Consider the following 21686-nt stretch of genomic DNA (forward strand, 5'->3'; position numbering starts at 1 on the left):
AGTTTTTTTTTTCCCTTTTTTTTTTTAGTGTTGGAATCAAGGTGGTATAAAGTGAGGTCTAGGGTTCAAATCCTGGCCACAATGAAATGAAAGAGAAACTGAAATAGAAAAATTGGAAAGTCCCAACAAAGTCCAGGGACTTTACTTTTGTTTTTTCTTTTATTGTAATTTATTGGATTTATAGTTTGAGTTGCTGTCCGGCTCTGCCATTTCCTGCTCCACATTTCTTTTTTGCTCATTTCTGTTCTCTTCACTTGTTCTGTCTCACTGAAGTTTTCCTTTCTGTTATTAGAAGACGATGTTGACCTCGAGGCCCTGGTTAATGATATGAACTCTTCGCTGGAGAGCCTCTACTCCACCTGCAGTGGTCAGCAGACAGAGTCCACTCCACTACTGCACAACGGACAGACCACTTCCTCGCAGCAACATCACCACCCTAATCATCCTCACACACAACCTATCCACCCGCGGCAGGGTCAGCAGTCGCACGCACTAAGCCACGTCTCGCCGGAGCCGCCCTCCTCGTCCTCATCCGGAGACTCGCCCCAGACTAGCCTCCGACGGTCCCAGCCTATGCACATCCTAGCTGTCAGGTAGGTTGCGCACATTTGTTTAGAATACGCCCTTTTTCTCTTCAGCAGCTCAAAGTGAAATAGGTTGTGTGACAGGCATTGAAGAGGAGAGAACTCGCATCAACATTCTGTAGCTGCACTGTGTTGTAGTGAGTTTGGGGACTGTCCTTACTCTAGTGAAACAATCAGTAGCACAGGGAAAGTTAAACCTGCTCCCAAGATAAAACCTGTTCATATGGCAGAAACCATGTCCTACAGTCTTTGTTTGGTAATTTTGATGCAACATATAAATCTGATAAATTATCATGGTTGAGAAATAAGCGCTCTTAAAGTAAAATAGTAAGTATGGATGAAAAATTTAATGAGTTTCAGTCAGCACAGGTAATTATGGAACATGGAGCTGAAAGTAATAGTGATTCATTATTGGTGATTATTTTTTAACACTTAATTCTTCATTTGAAAAATGTGTTTGCAGATTTTAAATGTATTTGTTTATGTATTGCAAAAATAGCATAATTTATTAAAGAATGATTGAAAAGCATGGCCTTCAATAAAATAAATATATTTCATTTATTTTCTACTTAACCAGGAAATGTGACAATTTATCTCTTTTAAAAGATCATCTTTGCAAGTCAGAGTTGCAGACATTGTATAGCAATTCCATACAATACAATGAAAAATATAGATATTAAATATATAAAAAAATCTTCAAGGATCAAACTTGGGCAATATTAATCAGACGGTCAGACATTTCCATCTATTATCAAGTCCTGTAAAAGTTACTTTCATATACTTTTAATTAATCCAGTGATTCTATCTCTTTAACATTAAAAAAACTGCAACTTATTCCAAACCGAGAGCTCAGTAAACGCTAACCCCCGTTCTTCACATTTCAGTACAGACTTTAGAGACAGTTTATCAATTCAAATTAGAAACTTTTTTCTTTTCAACACTGGTAAAGTAATAAATAGGAGTGGTCCCAGGACTGATCCCTAGGGTATGCCCCAGGATAAACTGAAGAAGCGATACCTTCTGCCTGCACACCAAATCAAAACATCCAACACATGTCAAGCATGTAGAAGGTATCCTAAATAATATATACTTTATGAATGTATTAAAAGAGTAAATGTCGTTATATGTCTACAGCAGTACTTGAGCAAGTGTACATGCGTCACATGCCCTCTGGTAACCGAAGAGTGGCACTAAGCTGTGAGCTAACTCCCTCCGACCTTATACATTTGCACATGTTTAGTTGCACGTGCAGAACCTTTTTTTCTCTCTCACCCTGGAAAAGAAGCCTCTCACTGTACACTCATCCCTCCACACCCTCCTAATAATTGGCCACGTTTCCTCCCCGCTCCATATCTGTAGCCCTTGAATGACCCGTTCCTCCCTGTCACTACCTCTTTGTCTCAAACTACACAAGCAGCAGGAGAAAGGTAAAAAGTCTAATTTATTTTAGTACCAAGTGCAAATGTCTCTCAATTTACACAGTGGTAACCCTTAGTCTCCCCGGGGGCATAGTGGTATGCATTGGAAAGTGGGCATGCACATAGACAATGCGGCAACAGGAGTATGGTTGCACACACAGTGTACACACAAACAGGCCTCAGAGCAGAACTGGTGTCAGCTCCTATTATTCACCTTTTGAGTATTTGATAGAAAGGGAGGAGGGGTAATCAGTTAATGGGATATATCTGTCTTATGAGCTCTCCCTCTCAAACGCATCCACACAGACCGGGGGGGGGGGGGGTCCTGAAGTTCTTATTATTCAAGCCTGACCTCTGGATAACCCTGTTCACTAACTCAGATGGGACGACATCAAAAGGCCCGTTCCCTTTTGAACTCGCTGGGTTCTACAGAGAGAATGCATTTGACAGAGAAAGAGACATGAAGAGAAGGATTCTTGTGCGCTGATTGTCTAATCTCACTCTGGAGCCAGAAATCTCACAAACTGACCTGCTCATTTTTAAATCATGATCGATTCCTGAAAAGTTTATCTTCAACTGTCAAATCATCACTCCCCCTCCTCCCGGCCACAAGCTAACACTGTATGTGCCTAATTAAAAAAACTGCTTTAAAGTGATGTCTTGATCAATATTTATACGCGATAAATATTGCAGAAAATTTGCTAGCAGGCTGCAGGGGTCTGTGATTTCCACTTGCCGGGAGACTGTTCATTACGGCTAGATCAGACAGAAACAGACATGAGCCTGGATACTGTACAGCGATGCTTTATTCATTCTAACGTCTCATCTCAAAGTTCTCTCATTTCACTTTTTGAGAGGTTGTTACAGGGCAAATGATGTGGGGATAGTTGGCAAACACAAGCTGATACCACAATGCATTGAGCCACAGACCCATCACCGTACTGTGCCTTTGTCTGCTCCATTGTTCAGGAGGCTGCAGGAGGAGGAGCTGAGGACATCGTCTCTCCCGGCCATCCCCAACCCCTTCCCCGAGCTCTGCAGTCCAGCCAGCTCACCTGTGCTCAGTCCAGGGTCTCTACCCCCCGACGAACCCACCACAGGCATTTATGTAAGTCAAAGACACACTGCAGTGCTGGAAACTTGCTCTCTTCGGAAACTTTGGCTTTTCAGAGATTCAGAGGGGGGGGAAACATTATTATAATTAAGTGTGGCGGAACTAAATCCAAAACTCTGTCCCTCATGCATTATGGGAGAGCATCATCAGATGTTTTCTGCCTTTGAAAAACAGGAGAGGAGACATCTGCTGATGTTGATTTACTTCCATGGTATGCTGATAACCAGACATTCGTGACTCCAGCGACTTATTTTGGTGGATGCAGATTTTCAATATCGTAAATCAGCTGTTTTTAGTGGTCAGCGCTGTGTTAGACATAAGCAGTCAGGAATTTTATTTTTTGCTCTACATCTGCCCCCATGTTTTGCCCATCTGAGGCACGTTGATTGCTTGCATATGATGGTACTGTAGTGTACAGTGTGCGCTAGGGGGGTTGTGGCTTTGTTTGAGAGAAGATAATGAGGTGAAGAGAGGAGGCGCAGTGTGTGTGTGTGTACTCATTTTTGCCACCTTGTAGGGACCTTTTCCACTGAAAACACCGACCTTGTCAGGACCAGTAGACCTCATGGGGACCAAAGCCTGGTCCTCATGCAGGAAAGGTTGTTCTCTTTTAGGTTATAGGTCAGATGGGAATTTTATTTAGGTCAAGGTTATGTATGAAGTTGTCATGGTGTATGCTAGGTATAAGGATTTGACTAGGTTGTCCACAATGAATGTCAGTCAATGCAAAGTCCTAATTAGGATAGCTGCGCCAACGTGTGTGCGTTTGTATGTGTACCTGCACACATGGCTGCATTTCTGTGAGCCTCTATGCATTTGTGTGTTCATGTGTTGACAAAGATTTAGAGACTGGCCTGTCTGTTCCTGGAAGTCAGAGTCCCTCCATCGTCACTTTTAATGATCTTCACATGGGGCCTGCCTGCGCTGGTTACAGTAACATACCAGTTTACAGTAATGTGAGGGAGGACTATTTCTCATAAATACCCAGCCCTGGCTATGATCCTTGCCACGTCTGGTCATGGCTCCTAGACTGCACTTCCAGAGAAGTTATTATGAGCCAAAATGCAAGTCTGAGTTTAATTTGACCCGCTCTCGTTTAAAACATCATCTCATATATCACTTGATGAATCGGTAAATCAGTTGCATCCAGTAACTGCTTAAAGAGACGGAACGTTGCGGGTTTGAATTGGCATCTGTGACATAAATAAAGTTATAAATGGTTAATGCTGGAGTCAGCCTTGAAGCCTCTTCCTTCTGGGGTTGAATTATTACCTGCGGAGTAAATTCAACACAGCATGGTAAATCCCAATTCATATGGTAGGTCGGGTCAAAGATTAATGTCTCACTAAGTGGTTATGAGCTTTGCATTGAGTTACTAGCTGTGACATAACCTTGGCTCAGTGTGTCTGGTGAATATTCAAAAAACACTTTATTCGACTGGGTGACCGTCGCGGGACTCAGCTATCCTGTAAAGAATGTGGTATAGACCAGGAAGTGGAGCGGGGAATGGGAAGGGGGTTGGAGATTAGTGGTGAAGGTAAATTATTTCTGTGATCTTACAGTAATCAGCAATCAACTTTGCTTTTCTCAACCAAACACCTCAGTTTGGAATGGCTAAATCTGCCTTTGATATTTACTGCAGCTCTGGACCAATATCATCATTGAGTTAGAGAGCGGGAATGAACTGACCAGGATAATTGACCTCAAGCCAGTGTGACACACTACACACTTATACCTACCAAAAATAGTACACTGTTCTAGGAAGCTTCATTTTTATCAAGCTTTTTATTGACCATACAGCAGAGACAAAAAAATAACTTCTTTGGTTAAGTATCTTTAAGCTTTGCACACCTGGATATAAAAATACACATGCGAAATGTGATGCGGAAAAGCGTTATGGTTCTTGAGAAATGCATTCCACATTCATCTATTCTTTAATTAGTATTAGTAGTTTTGTGTGCATCACAAAACCTAATGGAGATGTGATGCTGAGAATGCCATTGAAAACCAAATTCCTTGTGTGTGTTTACAGTGCACACACATTCATGTTAACTATTGTGCATCCTCCCAAGTTTATGTGTGTATTTGTCTTTGTGCCTGTTTATCTTTGGGAGGACTTTTGTAAACTATTTACAACGTTGGAGGTGTCTGACATTGTTGATTTCAATGGAAAGTTTGTCTCTTTGTGGTTGTTCTTCAGTAGAAATTGAATTTAGCACATTTCCACTGTAAAAATCCCATCACCCACACACGCATGTCTCAGGGGGTCCAGCAGGATGAGGAATGGTGGTAAAGCTGCACTCTTGCAAATGTGTACTCCTCCCTCGAGTGGTTCAGATACTAGAGGACCTGGGTGATCCGTCTCCGGTTTGACAAGTGGGACAGTGAGCAGGTACATTATGGTTTCCAGCTCACTCTCTCTTGTTCTGTGCCATTTCTGTTTCACTGTCTTTATCTATCTTTGTCAGTCTCTATCTATCCACCCCTCTCCCTGCACTCCACACAGTTGCTGCTGAGAAGTTTCTCTGTTTAGTTTACTGAATTTTCCGACCTTCGGGCGCTTTCTGACAGACTCTCGTACTTGTGTCCCTCTGTTCCTCCTTACCTCACTCCTTGGCCTTTGCACAGGAGGCATGAGGACGCAGCGCAGGGGCTGTCAGGACTCACTGGGCAAGCTGTTTGACACGGCCATATGATGCCTGATTACATCACTTTCCCTCTCTGTCCTCTCCCTCCCTGTCTTCCTTCTTTGTCCACTCCACTTGCACAGCCTGTCCCCTCAGCTCCTTACGTCTGAAATAAAGGGTGTTTAAATAATGGACATACCGTCCAGGCAATGCTGTGGAAGTGTTCGGATGCGTTTCCATCATGTGGATGTATAATCAACTGAAGATTTAATTTCTAGCATCAATCAATTATAAGAGCCTAAATCCAACAACTACATTAGTTTGGTTTGGGAGCTACAGGATGATTAATAACATAAAACCAGGAAACTGCCCTCCATGAGCACTGGCACCATGTTCAGTGCGGAATGTGGGGAAGTGTGTGCAGATGGACACACATCCGTAAACATCCTACTTCCTGTTGCTGCTCAGGGTTTCTACAAACATAATCCAGGTGTTATGGAATTCTGAAACTACATACATCTTTCCATTTACAGCCAGCTGGCCGAAAGGCAGGTAGTACAACCACACCACTACCTTAAGAAAATACTAGAAGCTGGGCCTGTGTAATCCATGTTGTGCAATGGAAAAACCCATAAGAAGCCTTGAATGCAAGGCAGTTAGCCAGTCTATCCATTAATTTTCTCGGTCTAGGTTCTCGACAGCCTGTCCTCAGTAGTGCAATAGAAAGTGCTGTTATGTACTTACTTGGACACTCTGTTCCCAAAGCTGCCCCAGTCATTCTAGTGTGGGAACACTGATTTGATCACTGGGTTGCCAGATTTTGTTGGATTTACTGTACTTGGACTGGATGTCCTGTAGCTCACTGCGCTCTATGGTATGGCAGGATCCCCACGTCCTGTCTCGGCCTCTCTAGTCTGTGTTTCATTATCTTCCTATTAGTGTGTCTATCTCTGTGTGCCTTGGACTGTCGCTGTTTATCCCTCTGTCTGTCACATGGGTTTTCGCTGTCGTCCCTCCACCCTTTTGTCCCCTATTTTCAGACAATTCGAAATTCTCGTAGATTTCAGCTCGGCCGCACATCAGGACAGTGTGTTCTGGGACAGTTTAGCTCACTCGATGAATACTGATTCACACGTGATGAAGTAAGGCGCCTAAAATAGAGCGTGGTGCCAGACAAGCAGCGGAGGTTGGGTTGGCACTAATAATGTTAGTGAACGGGCTGTTGGTGCTCGGTGCCAGCAGCGTTGGGCAGTTGCACAAGTCTGACAAAAAAAAAAGCAACAGCTTTCTATATAATGCAGGTTTAAGCCCTTTATACTCTTTAGCATTAAAGCAATAGTCTTTTATAATATTCATTAGTTGGAGAGAGCTATGTTATAGTCAGAGTTATAGAAATATTGGGCTTTTTTATGTTATATATTTGCTGTTAAAAGCAGCACCACTTAGAGTGGATATAGCTTAAAATATTCAGGGCAATGCAAATATAGTACGCATTAGGTTTATAGCTGGAATTAACATGTTCAGACATATGTGCAGCACATAATCGGTGTGCAGATTTAATTTAAGTATGTGCATTAGAATTTTAACATGGACAATACTCAAAATGCATAAATGATTTAAGGGTTTTTCTTTCATTCCTCAAAGTGTCTCCTCTTCCTCCCACTATCCACAAATGATGCTAAAATACTGCGTATACAAACTCTGCCCTCCTTCACAATTGGAGCCGGAGTCTGCGCAGTTGTGATCAAGAGTTTATTTTTAATTTAGCATCAAATAACTAACTAAAACAAAACTTGCTGGTAAAATTAGCACGTGAACGTGATAAGAACGACCTAAAATGACAGAAACACTGTTTGACGTACTTTTTAGTTTGGTCCATATCCCATTAACTAACATGGAGAAGGCAGCGTTTATGACTTATACTGCATCAAGATGCTTATACCTTTGCGTATAGCTGTCATGTCATCCATCTTTTATTCAGCCTTTGGAATTTCAACATGTTCGGCAGGTGAGATCACCTCAGTATCCTTTACTGTCTATTTCTCATCAGGATTATATTCATGGGAACTGCTGTGACACAGTGTCCCAGAAGGGCTCTTTAACATTTGCTCTAATGATGATGGTGCTGATCACCTTTCCACCCCCGCTCACTCCTCCTTACACCTCCCTCTTTATCTCTCACCTTCCCTCCCTCAATCTCTCTCTCTCCCTCATCTCTCTCTCTCAGCATGACTTTGCCTCCAGTTGAGTCAGCCAGACATCAAAGCTGTGACACCCACTTATCAAAAAAGCATTTTGTGAATGCTGCCAGAATCGAGTGTTCTGTACTGAAGTATAATTTAAATGATGAGCTCAGCAGCCTCCCGGCAGCCTCACAGCTTGTTGAAATCATGCAACCTGTTTTAGAAACGGGTCTGAATGTTAAAACCATTACTCCGGGGCTTGAGTTTGACTGAAATGTAGTAAAGTGAGTATATGATGAGGAGCTCTGATGTTAGCTTTTATCCAATTACTCATGATGGCCCAGAAATGCATACATAGAAGGTGTGGTGCAGTCTGTGATGAAACAGACAGCAAGTCTCCCTGTGCCTTTCAGCGTCGTACAAGCTGCTGACGAGACTCATATCATAATCAGTGCTGCAGAATATGACTGTTGCACATACACTTAGTCATAAGGATATTCTGCCCCAGCAGCTGAAAGAAATCTGATAAGAATTTATTTTCCAGATATAACTTCACATGACTAAGAAGCTTCCCCCCACCATCATGTCCCCAGTCCATGAAACACTGCTGTGTGGGAAAATGCAAGGCGCTGTGGATTTGGCTTCAGTAGCTCTCACAAACCATCCAGTCGCTAAGCAGAGAAACTTAAAGCTTAAATTTCAACATGCATTCATTGATATTTTTGGCAAAGGATGTCAAAGAATGGTTTTGCAGAAAGCAGCCATCTGCTGCAGTCAAAAATATCTGTAAACTCAGGACAGTTTGCTGAAAGAAACGTAGACATGTGTAGAGGTGAGGGTAGATTCAGGTGTTAATTACCTCCATCAAGGAGGTTATGTTTTCATTTCTGTTAGTCTGTCGGTCTGAAGCAGGATTAAGCAAAAGCTACTAGACCCGTTTTATTTATACTTAACGGAAGGCTGGGGAAGCAAGGAAGAACCCATACGTTCTTTGGAGCTGATTCAGTTCTTAAACATTGTGAGATAAGGCCCTGTCCTTGTCAGAGGTATGTGCTCTGAGATAGTCCTTTTCGTAGGTTTGCTTGCCTAATAGTCACTAGGATTATGCAAAGAAATAGACAATTAAATTCTGGTTTAGATCTGGATCAGGGGACGGATCCTTGACTGGTTTTCTTTTTTTAACATTGCGAGAAAGGACGTTTTTTCAACACTTTCCTTTATTTCCCAAAGAATAATGGGCCAATCTTGATGAAAAAATGCAGGGAGTTGGAATCAATGAGTGTGGATGTGTTGGTCCAGGAAGTTAGAATCAATGAGTGTGGATGTGTTGGTTCAGGAAGTTAGAATCAATGAGTGTGGATGTGTTGGTTCAGTTACATTTTTTTGTTTGGCACCAAATGACAACATACACCATCTCAAGACACTCTACATCGTGGATGGAGACCTTAAGAAATTTTTCAGAAACTAAACAGTTCCCACAACGTACAAGCATTTGTGACTGTGGAGAGAAAATAACTGGGCGACTATTGGTATGTACAGGTATGGACTCTACTGAATACCATTTTATGTTCTGCCCGTGATCTTCCCTTTGAACGACTGATTCACTTTACATGCAATCATTTGATCCATAGATGATATAAAATCAGAGCAGCTTCAAAAAGCAAAAAGCCCCAACTGCCTAGCGTTCTTTAAAAAATATCATTTTATAACCAAACTTGTATGTACCAAAGAATTTTCAATGTAACAAAGCAGCATTAACTTTTGAGGCATCTACTGTGGTTACTGAAAAGAAGGCAGCAGGATTTAAACTAGAAACACCCGCTACATGCACGATGGGCATCGATCCACCCCTCCTCGCTCTCTCTTAGCGTTGAAGCATGGCATTCCCTGGCTGCCTCCTTCCTGAATGTTGAAATTACTCCAGGTCAAAGGGCAGATTTTTCCACTGTAAACGGAAAAGCAGAATGGAATGCTGTCGATGCCCAAACTGTTGGCCTCAATGTGTGGGAACATCTGTGGGTCTGTGTGTGTGCGTGTGTTTAGTGTTTAAAACAAGTCAGGGTGTTCTTATGAGGAGGTTCAGTTTTGTGTATTGTGTGCATATGTCCATGTGTCTAATGTATGTATGGGGTTAAGTTAAGAATACGCTGTGTGTGTGTGTGTGTGTGTTCTGCTTCTCATTGTAGTGCTGATGTGTTCTGCAGGCTGCACTGTTCCGAGATCAAAGGTGACACAGCGCCAGAAATCTGCTGGCTCATTCCAGCAGCCAGACTCCATTTAAATGGATCTTAAAGTGCAACAGGGAACACACAAATAAACACAGACACTTGTTGAGTAATCACTAACTATTCACACTTGTATGTTTAGAGCGTTTTAGAGCTGCTTTTGTTCCTCTTTAGGGCTTTTTCCAGCATAAACACTGATTTGTCAGGACCACTAGACTTCATGGGGACCAAAGCCTGGTCCTAATGAAACTAAACATTAATCCTGAGGTCCTGGTTATGGTTAGTGATCAGAAATGAATTGTGGTTAGGTTAGGGTTAGGTATAAACTGGTCATGGTTAACGTTATGGAAAAGGATTTTTATAGGCTGTCCACAATGAATGGAAGTTAATGGACTGTCCTAATGAGGACAGCTGCACAAACCTGTGGGTGTGTGTGTGTGATTTAGACTGTTAATAACACTTGGGTTGTTTTTGTCTTTGTAATTATTTGTAATTCATGTGAAAATAAATAATGCACTCAAACTGGATGCTTTATTGAGCTTGTGCGTGCATGCGTGTGTGTATGTGTGTGTAATTGATGCATGCAGGCCTGGATCATTATTCCCTAAAATGATATCTAGTCTCTAAACCCAATGTGCACAAACTCTCTCTCTCTCTCTCTCTCTCTCTCTCTCTCTCTCTCTCTCTCTCTCTCTCTCTCTCTCTCTCTCTCTCTCTCTCTCTCTCTCTCTCTCTCTCTCTCTCTCTCTCTCTCTCTCTCTCTCTCTCTCTCTCTCTCTCTCTCTCTCTCTCTCTCTTCCCTGTGGGACATACACACACACACTCATTTGCATGTTATCTGATGCTCTTTGTGGCAGAAGTAGAGAGAGACCATGCAGGCTGTACAGTAACCCTTTGTCAACATACATGTCCATGCTAACTCTCTCTCACACACACACACACACATTGCGTTGGGGCACTGATTGGATTTGCAGAATTCTGTGCTGTGAAATACAAATTGTTCTGCTGCTGCAGAACAAATGTTACCTGGAGGAGAGCCAGGCAGGTTGTGGTTGAGTCTGGAACATCTCATGTGTCAGGGCCATATTTATCCCATCGCCCACTAAATGGAAACATGCCTCGACCTGCTAGCTAGACCTGCTACTGCCACACCGAGACACGCCTGCACACACACAAGCAGGCACACAAATACACACGGCCTGTTGCTGAATGATAAGGCAGGTGACGAAGGTAAGCTGAATAATGGCTTGGTTGCCACTGGACAAAGACACATGGAAACAGATCAACATCTCATAGCTCATGCAAACAGTTGTGAGACCTTGTTTGTGAGTTTGAATATTTACATTAGCGTTGCTTATAAAATGCAAATTGAGCTCAATACAAAAGTCCCTAGTATAAGGATGATCCTGTTATATGCTAAATTCAATTACATGCTTCCTTGTATAAAATAGGTCAGAGTCACAGTCACATTTGCATCTAACATCCACTGCCTACACTGTAGCATGGAGCAGAGAACAGAACTTGCCCTGAGCATATGAAAAAGCAGCAGTTTATAAACATAATAGCTATGTCTCAATTCAGGGGCATCATCCTTTGGAAGACACTGTCTACCCGTCCCCCAGAGGCAGCGTAGACCACAAAGGGTAAACCGAAACGTTGCGGCCTGGTCTAAAGAGGCTTTCCATGATCTGGTAAACTAGTCCCATCCTTATTTTTGTCGCCTAGCAACAGAGCTGAAGTTGGACGCAACGAGAAAGTTTTAATGTCCCATGTTTTGTTTTTTTTTACAAGCGTGCCACTCTAGGATTTGACACTTGTTTTGCATTGTAAAGGTCACTAAAAACTACAGTTGAGGTGTTGTTGACCAAGAGACTGTATCTGAAGTGTGTTCACAGTGCACACTGTTCTTCAAGTACATATAACTGATAGATAATTGAAACTGAGGGCACCAGGAAATGAACAAGAGCAGGTACACACTCCCAAAGTAGCCTTAATAACACCAGATAATCAATAAAGCAATCAGGGAGGAATGTCAAGTAGAAGATATATAAACGTATACGTTAGTTTTTCATCCCAGCATTGAATTATGTCACCACAGTTCAAATTTTAGTGATAGATTTATGAGGGGGATCCCAATTGGGGCATTTTATGTCGTTCATTGTGGTAATGGAAGTAAACCACAAGCCCTAAATATTAGAAAATGGTTAATTCATCCTGTACGTGGTTTATTTCTGTATTAAATTGAACTAAATAGATGTCTGACCGTGGGAGCGTGACTGGACCACCCATACAGGCACTATAGGGGTATGATTCACCTTTTTAATGGTCCATCCTTCACTCCTCGTCCCAGAGGGCAGAGCGGTGTAAGATTAGAAGCCACAACTTTCACCCGGCTAACAGGGCAAGATCCCATTACTCCTGCAGCTAATGTTAATCCCTGATAGCGCTTGCTCTCTGCTCCATCACTGTCCCTCTGTTTTATATTGTCAGAGCATTGTGTGTGTGTGTGTGTGTGTGTGTGTGTGTGTGTGTGTGTGTGTGTGTGTGTGTGTGTGTGTGTGTGTGTGTGTGTGTGTGTGTGTGTGTGTGTGTGTGTGTGTGTGTGTGTGTGTGTGTGTGTGTGTGTGTGTGTGTGCGCGCACGTCAGTGTGTCTATAGTGGCAAATCACTATAAAGGAACATGGTACAGTTTCAGGTTTAGTGAATGACAAACTACTCGGATGTATAACACAACTTTTTAGTTATTTTGAGTGTATGTTTTTTGTTCGCTCGCATGCATGCACATGCATAATTGTGTGCATACAGGTGTACACACATGTCCTGGTCTGTTTGGGCCCATGTGTTTCACAAAGAGAGCAATGTGTTGCTGCCTGCAAGCATTTCATCTGGCCAAAGCTGAGCAGAGCTGTTGGACTCATGTAGGTCATAGAGACTGCATCTCCGTCTCCCTCTCTCTCTCTCTCTCTCTCGCTGCCTTCCCCCTGTCCTCAGTCTCTCGCTCGCTCTCTCTCCCTCTCTCTCTGGGAAAGTAGGACAGCTCAGATTTCTGAAGCGGCTGCTGTAAAAAGGCAGGAAAGAGGGAGGTATAAGAAGTAAAAGCTGGAGGATAGAAAAATTGACGATAAAAAAAAAGCTGCCCTGTTATAATTAAATGTCTTACAGTTATGAACGCTTTTTAAATTATGTTCCATCACATGGCACCCATTCTGTTGATATGTGGATTTTTCTGAAAGTTTGAAGTGAATCTGTCACGTACCAAGTGCAACTAGTACTGGAGGACGAGAAAGGAATCTTCAGTGTTCTTTTTTTATCATGCTGTTAGAAGTATGTGTTTATTTTCCCCTCACTTGAAAATCAAACATTTTTGTATTTATGTAAGTTTTGTTTCATGGATGTCTGGCAATACGAATATTTAATCGTGGCCCAGTATTTTGGGGGAGGGGGGCCTTCTGGGGCATTGGACAGGAACCGGCAGTCAACTTCTATACTTTTTAAGTAATGTATTTTGAAAATATAAAAGACCTTGATCGAAAGAAGAAATAAGGCTCCAGTCAGTAGAAAGAGAGAGAGGGACAGAAGACGCTGAGATCTCCAGAGCAAACCTCGTGTCAGTGAGGACAGTTTGTACTGAACTGTGGCACATACTGTGATTTCTCTGGATGGAAAATGATAGTATATAGTTGCCTGTGATGCAGAGATGAGTCCACTTGTATTACTCAGGGGACACACAGACCTGTAGATGTTTTCCCTGAAGTGCACAATGTGTCATTTATTCCCTGCAAGAGCTGCTGTGAAGATCTACTCCGTTTGTTTCTGTAATAACATAAGATTCAGACATCCAGTCACAAAAATATGAATATTTGAAATTTATATGTTAAAACGATCCAAAGGAGGATATGACCTCATTGACAAGGCAACTTTATGAAACTGTTACTGTTAGATTAAAAACCTGATATCTCAAGGTTTTAAATTGTTGTGCCTCTGTTAAGGAATAAAAAAATCAGGACAGATTTCCACAGAACTTGTGGTGAAAGGATGTGGTAGTGGAGTGTGGAGTCAAAGTATAACCAAGAATGTGGGTGCAAATCCTGGAATAAAAAAAAAACTTTCTTTAACATTGTGGTGTAGAGCGTTAATCCCTTTTCCCAGGAATTAAATCTGGGATCTTGGTCAAAATAATCAGGCAGATCTACAGTACTGATATCTTTTAAAATGTAACAAATAAATAACATAGGGTCATTTTTTTTACATTTTAATGCAGAGAAGTTGCCCATTATAACTTAAATGCAGTTAAACTCAAGCGTTCTTCTGTCCATTCTATTATTCACTAACTCTATTATATTCTAATACAGTAGTTATATTACAGAATAACTTCAACTGTCTTGTGAGTCCAGTAATTTTGGGCTCTTGCCAACGAAAAGTTTTACCAAATGTGTAAATCATAAATATGAGAACCACACTTTCATGTTTTGTCGTCGAAACCTTTTCCTCACATATAAGACACATGAGGCCACAGTGCAACAGCTTTCCCTACAACCAGTGGAGGATTTTCAATGTATTGCCATAATCATGCCAGTGTCATCCTTTGTTTACACAATCACAAACCCACCCCTCCTCCCGCTGCCCTCCTGCTGTAATTGGACAATGGCTGCGAATCAGCAGTGGTCTGAAAGGACATTTCCTGCCTGGGGTTTTACTGGCAATCGGCCCCGGGGCACAATTAAGCATCCGCTCCCACTTTACTCCTTTGGTAAAATATTTGGCTCCGTGCGGGTTGTTTCTCAGCAGGTAGCCACAATAAATAGAGTTGACACGGTTATTACATCATCATAAGCTGGAATAAATGGCCTTTTACAAATGTTGCATGTGCAAATCTAGTTTTATTAAACAAGGATATGGTTTATATTTTAACCAACGTGCATTACCTATAATGTAATTCACATTACATAAATAAAACAGGAATGAATGAATAGGGGTCTAGGTTAACTGTTAAATGGGATATTTACTTTGAAACTTTTTTGAAAGAACTGCTTTGAGCAAAATGTGATCCAGATTTTATGATCACCAGTTTATCAGAGGTATTGGTAAAGCCAGCATCCTTTTTATTTTGTTGTATTAATCTTTTCACACCAAAGGATGGTCCATAAACCGACCATTTGGCCTCTGCCTCTGAGATTCCTAATATGTTCCTGGTGTGAGAGATGCGTAGGTTTAATTTTATTTATGGCTTGACCTAAATTTGTGCTACCAAAACTGCACTGCTAATTAAATTTGACCTGGCTCATCTCCAGAATCTTCCAACCCTCAACTTTCTGAGCCTGAATTGGTGTTAAGTCTCCATTGTTTGCCGACAGAGGCGTCTCTGTGGACTAACTATCTGCCCGATATATACAGTGTGTGGTCTGATGCATGGCTGCACAGTGCAGATGGCAGCCTGCCACTGTACATGACTTTGTATTGTCAGTGTGTGCTGGGAGTCTTCTCCTCCTACGTTTCTCTCGATACATCTCTCTATACCATCCGTCCCTCTCTCATACCCCCTCCATTCCTTCGTTCCCTGCTCCCTCTTTCACTATTACCACTAAATCCCTCCCTGTCTTCTTTTGCTTCGCTGAGCGCAGATAGGCCTCTGTGTCTTGGGTCTTAATTTGACGCTGTAATTGGATGACAAGGGACGGTTCACGGTCCCTTCCTCATGAGTCAGCAGAGTTGTCTTGGCTGTTGCCACCCACTCCTGCTGACTACAGGCGCTGGGCGGGGACGGACAATTGTCCGGGACTCATTCAGGTTTTTTGTTTGTCCATCTCATCACCCGGCTGTCATTTTCCAGGGGTGTGCTGGGCCACACACAGCACCCCAGTACAGTCAGAGTCAATCTATCAATCCAACCCTTTTACTGTGCAATAATCATGATATTTTTATATAAATAATTACAAAATTAAAAGGAAAACACAAATATGATCAAATATTAAGACCTTGAATAAAGAAAATAAACGAAAGTTTTTATGTTGAATTATACGATATTTAAAAAGAATTGCTATGATTCTTAAGATGTTCTTAAGGCTCTATCAGGTGAATTTCTATACGGACCTTTCAAACCATGAAGTCTTGCAAGTCATGAAGTCTTGAAACCATGAAGCTTACCTAAGCTTACAATTCAGTTTCCTCCCTCATTTAAGTATTCAGTTTGTTAAATTGAGTGTACACCCCACTACCAGTATCAAAGCAGTGTCATTTTCCCTCACACATGTGGAGGATCTCAACGGTTACGGTTGATTTAAGGGTTGTGGTTAAGGTTAGTGTAAGCAATATTTGTACACAGGGCAGGAAAGTCCCTGCTTGAGTTCATCTGAAAAAACTTCCCTGCAGAGTGAGTATTCCAGGAGGAGTTCAAATGGGCGCTGGCATCATTTGTGAATCTACGATTAAGATGCTTGTCTTGCTGTTTAGCGTTAAGTTTCGTTTTTCATGATGCTTTGCCTCTGCGGTGTCAGGTGTTATCTATGGGGCCTGTCCTTTTTCAAGTACTCTTCAAGTACATGGCCCACACATAATGGATCCTGATGTGTGTGCCGGCTCGTACGCCCAATGACTAATAGTCTTTTAGAATATCAGTCTCCCACAGTAACTCGGATCTGATGTAATGGCTTGTAATTCCTACATAACACCAGCGGAACTATTTATAGACCAGCAGCCAGTTCTCAGTCAGATAGATGTGTGGATGCGTGTGAGCTGCTGGGCGAGCACACACATGCTTGTGTACACACTTCAGTTCTCACAAAGCTTGTCCTCACACAGGGCAATTTACTTTCTTTTTGTCAGTCTAGTTTCTGTTGAGTCGTCTCGTTGTGTGTGTGTGTGTGTGTGTGTGTGTGTGTGTGTGTGTGTGTGTGTGTGTGTGTGTGTGTGTGTGTGTGTGTGTGTGTGTGTGTGTGTGTGTGTGTGTGTGTGTGTGTGTGTGTGTGTGTGTGTGTGTGTGTGTTCAATTAAGTGCAGAAACCATAATACACACAAAAATGTGAAATATGTAGCATATGCTGCAAAGCGTGTCGGTGTGTCTCAGGATGTGCGTGCATGAATGAGCACACATCTGGATGCCTGTGTGTGTTCTTGTACAGCTATCTTTGTGAGGACCAGTGTGAGTCTACAACCAACGGAGGACATTTAGGGAAAGTGAGGACCTTTTGGCCGGTCCTCACTTTGTGACCCCCCCTTTAATGGACTGTTTGGGGGTTAAGACTTGGTTTTAGGTTAAGGGTTAGGGTTAGAATTAGATTTTGGTTAGGTTAAGGGTTAGGGTTAAGCATTTAGTTGGATGGTTAGGGCTAGGGGAAGGGAATGCACTAGGCCAATGAGTGTCCTCACTAAGATAGCTGTACAAACGTCTGTGTGTGTGTGGGGGGGGGGGGTGGGGGGGGTGGAGACAAAAAGCATGTTTGTTGCTATCACAATGATAAAGCATTAACATTTAAGGTAAAGACATTTTTAAGGCTAGGTTTCGAGTTAGGCAAGTAGCACTCATGGTTAAGGTCCGTGTGTGTGCGTGCGTGCGTGCGTGTGTTCGTTCGTTCCCTGGGGGATTGCATCACATGGCAGTTATCAGACCTGAGTCATCACAGGTTCAGAGGCCACTACTATGCTCCTCCATTCAAATAAGGACACAGTGAAAAGTGTTAGAAGAAGATTTGTTGCTTTCTTTCTTTCTCTCTCTATTTCTTTTCTTTACACCTTCCTTTCTTTCTTCCTTCCTTCCTTCCTTCCTTCCTTCCTTCCTTCCTTCCTTCCTTCCTTCCTTCCTTCCTTCCTTCCTTCCTTCCTTCCTTCCTTCCTTCCTTCCTTCCTTCCTTCCTTCCTTCCTTCCTTCCTTCCTTCCTTCCTTCCTTCCTTCCTTCCTTCCTTCCTTCCTTCCTTCCCACCTCTTCCTGTACCTCTTTTTTTATGCTCTCTCTACTTTTTCAGAAGAAGACAGAGAAGTAGAGTAGGCCATTTGAAGTGTGTCACTCTGTCATATCCGTTACTTTGCTTTCTCATTCTTCTGCTCCACATGTCTCATGTCTTGCGGTATCACCCATCTTCAAGATAAGGTTTCCAAAGTGACTGAAGGACCCGCTCCCAATTTTTTCCACATTTGGTCACTTGATTAGTTTGCGTGTGAGCGCAGCCAATGGCAGCAAAAAACTGAGTATTGCATTAGCTTTGAAGTCATGAACGCTCTCAGCTGATTTGCATCATCTGAAGGTTAAATCACCAGACACAGTCCGAGATGCTTCTCTCCTGATGCTATTATTCCCACCAGCTGATTAATGTTTCTCCTCAAGTTCCCTTCACCTCACAAGCTTTCCCAGCATTAGTTTTATTGTCAACACACTTGTGCATTATGTACACACAAGCCGTGTTGACTTTGTTACTCCATTGGCAAACATGCGGTTTTCCCGGCTCCTCGTTGTCTGAAACGACTACACAACAGAGGCCGTGACATTTGATTGTCTTTTTCTGTCAACCAGACATTTTTTAAAAAGTCAGATTTGATCCTGGAAACTTTCGCACAAATCGATTGTCAACAGGGGCTGAAACTTGTGGAACGACCAACTCTTCCAATGACACCAAAACCTGTATTGCAGCATGTGCGCTCCGAGCAGCCTTATTGGGGCTTTCCCCCTCTGGCTGACTAACCGTGACGTAGGCAAGGGTGTGTGTCTCAGTCTGCGTGAGCGTGTGAGTGCAGTGGCATGGAGAGGGGGAGGGGGAGGGGGGAGGAAGACAGCTGTGCAGGGGTAGATATGTAGTTAACAGTAGAACGCATTCATACTACACATTCTGCTGCACTGTGTCACCAGACAGTCTCGCGCACCCACCCACCCTCTCTCTCTCTCTCTCTCCCTCTCTCTCTCCCCCCTCTGCTCCATTCCTCCCTTTCCCTTCACTTCTCTAGTCCGTCTGTCTCCTCTTTCTCCCTGTCCCTTGCACACACCCACGTATGAGCCTGTGTGCATGTGCAATCACACACACTTCTCTCTCGCTCTCCCCTCCCCCAGCTGCAAACTCCCCCCTGTCCCACCCTCCACCCCCTCCCCAAAGTTGGCCACTGTAGTAAATGAAGTCGTATCTTTTCTTTTTTTTGGGACTGCTCTGACTTTTATCACTTTCCTCCCTGTTTCTCCGAAACCGTTCATATTCCTGGATTGCACTTCATACACACAGGTACGAGGGCACATGCACGCACACACTTCCCCTCCAAGAAAGAAGTAGAAAAATAAAAGAAGCTGCTGGAAGGAGAGCATAAAGCTGTTCTCACCTCTCCCAGACAGGGTGTGTCAAGGCTTTTGTCCGTCTGATGCCGTATTAAATATCTGAGTTAAAAGAAGAAGTGTGTGTGTGTGTGTGTATGCGTGTGTGTGCGTGCAGGCAAAAGTCTCCAGGATTTTTTTGTTCTTCAGAGAGAAAGAATGTTGGCACGAGACTAGCCACCAGGGGAGGAGGAGAAGGTTGGAGTGCTCCAGGTTTGTTTCATTTCATTTGCTCTGTAATGAGTCTTGTTACTGCTGCGAGAGGCAGAGAGAGACTGCAGAGTTCATAGTTAAGCCACAGGGAGGGAGGGAGGGAATGAGAAAGAGAAGGAGGAAGTGAAGAAGGGAGGATGGGAGGGAGAGGAGAAGACGCTAAGAAAATCCTACGAGCCAAATAACCCTCTTGTGAAACCCGGACATTTTGGAAGCGAGAGAAGTGGCAAAACTTTTCTACCCCTTCCTTCCCTCTTCCTATTTCTCCTCCTACTCCTCCTCCTCTTCTTTGCTGCCCCACACCCTTCTCAAATGAAGCCTCTGGTTTCGAGCTCAGCAAAGGAAACTGAAGCAGGGAGCTCGCAAGAGGTCTGAAAAAGTTGGCTGTGTCTGTCCATGACTGTGCGTCTACCTGTGTGTGTGTGTGTGTGTCTGTGTGTGTGTGTGTGCGTGTGCGCTTCTCTGTGTGTGCGTGCCCGAGCCTGGGTCTGTGTGGGAATGATTACATCAGCCTGCTGCAGGCTTATGATTGGTCGGTGAGCGTGTGGTTTGATTCAGTGTGCCTCAGAGCCTGTGGCTGAGGCTGTAACCCTTTGTGAGGGGGAGAGAGAGAGAGAGATAGAGAGAGGGAGGAAGGAAGGGAGGGAGGGAGAGAGAGAAGGAAAGATAGTTGTCAGACTGAACCGGCACTAAGCACTGTTCTCTACCTGCTAACATCCGATCGCTGACTGTCTCTGTGTCTCTGTCCTGGGAGCTGTTCATACACAGCTTCAGGTCACACTGCAGGCAGTGTTCTCTTTTTAATTTCAAACAGACAGAGCCAGCAGCAGCCTGGAGAGACTGACGGACTCCAGGCTGTGTGACAGGTAGCACTGTCAACTGTTGGCGTTCAATTTGGTATCTCTCTATCCCGGAGGAGACCAGGCAGCAGGCTTCTGTGCTGGTGACTGGGGGGGACTGAGTGTGTGTGTGGTGTGTTGGTGTGAGTGTGTGGGGAGCCAGGCTCAGTCCAAAAAATGCCTTCGTGTTCCCCGGACTGCTGCCTATTGCGGGCCGTAGAGGTAAGATCTCTCTCTGTCTCTGTCTCTTAGCTCTCCTCATGTGTCTCTGCCTCTCCTCGCCTCCTGCTCTTTCATTTTTTTTTTTTACATTTTAAGTGGGTTTCCCTTTGAAGTGCTGCTGTGTTTAACCAGGGGCGAGAAATGGAATGTGTAAATACCTGAAAGGCTGAAGACAACTTGTCTTTTTTGTCAAGGTGTGAGTCAAATACGTCTCAGTAGCTTTGAATGATTATGGTTCCCTTCGCTTTTTTCTTCGCATTTTTTGGATGGATGGAGCGCCTCATGCTCGGTTTGGGCAGACTGATGCTGTACGGGCTGCGTCTTCCCCTCATGATATATAATGTGGGAAGCATATGCATACATTACATGTGTAAGCCAGTAGTCTGGATTTATGTGTAGGCTAACAAGGCTGGATTCCTCTGCAGGTTAAGTAGGCTGCTCTAGTTTATTCTGTGGGCCATGAGTTATGTATCCTGTGAGTGTGACTGGTTTCCTTGTGAAAAGCCAAAGTGTGGATACACTAAGTGGACGTCAATTTCGGACTGTTTAAGCCAACGGAGACGACGATTTTATCAACTGGATCACAGGCTGAATATAATAACGGGAAGCTTATCTACACTATATGCTGATAAATAAGATATAACATACGTTTCAGCAGCTTATACATCATTATACACATTATACTGTATATACACGTATAAACATACAGTTACATATTTGCTTCAGAGTAAACATATTTTATGTGTTGAAGTCAGTATTAATGGAAACAAAATGAAATAGACATTTTTCATAAATTGTAAATAACTCAATCAGTTGTACTTCAAAAAACATATTCTTTCTGATATTGTATCTGTTTATTATTTTATCACTGGCCCGATTTGAGCAATATTAAGTTGAAATTGAGATTTTCGATAGTCATACCACTAGATACCTGTGTACATTATAAGCTATAATTGGAAACACTATGCTTTCAT

The 21686-nt window shown here is 43.0% G+C and overlaps 1 protein-coding gene across 3 annotated transcripts in view; it reads left to right on the forward strand.

Annotated features, from left to right (window-relative positions):
* The window catches only part of grb10b (growth factor receptor-bound protein 10b), a 65126-nt gene that overhangs the window by 27438 nt on the left and 16002 nt on the right, over positions 1-21686 (forward strand). For 2 of the 3 annotated variants that reach the window (XM_061080553.1, XM_061080554.1), the window contains exons 4-5: positions 293-593; positions 2972-3110. In XM_061080553.1, coding sequence (XP_060936536.1) covers positions 293-593; positions 2972-3110 — 440 coding nt within the window. Of the gene's footprint in view, positions 1-292; positions 594-2971; positions 3111-20329; positions 20713-21686 lie in introns of those variants that run through there. The other variant, XM_061080556.1, reaches the window with a different exon arrangement.

This window comes from Limanda limanda, chromosome 11, assembly GCF_963576545.1.
Source record: "Limanda limanda chromosome 11, fLimLim1.1, whole genome shotgun sequence".
NCBI lineage: Eukaryota > Metazoa > Chordata > Actinopteri > Pleuronectiformes > Pleuronectidae > Limanda > Limanda limanda.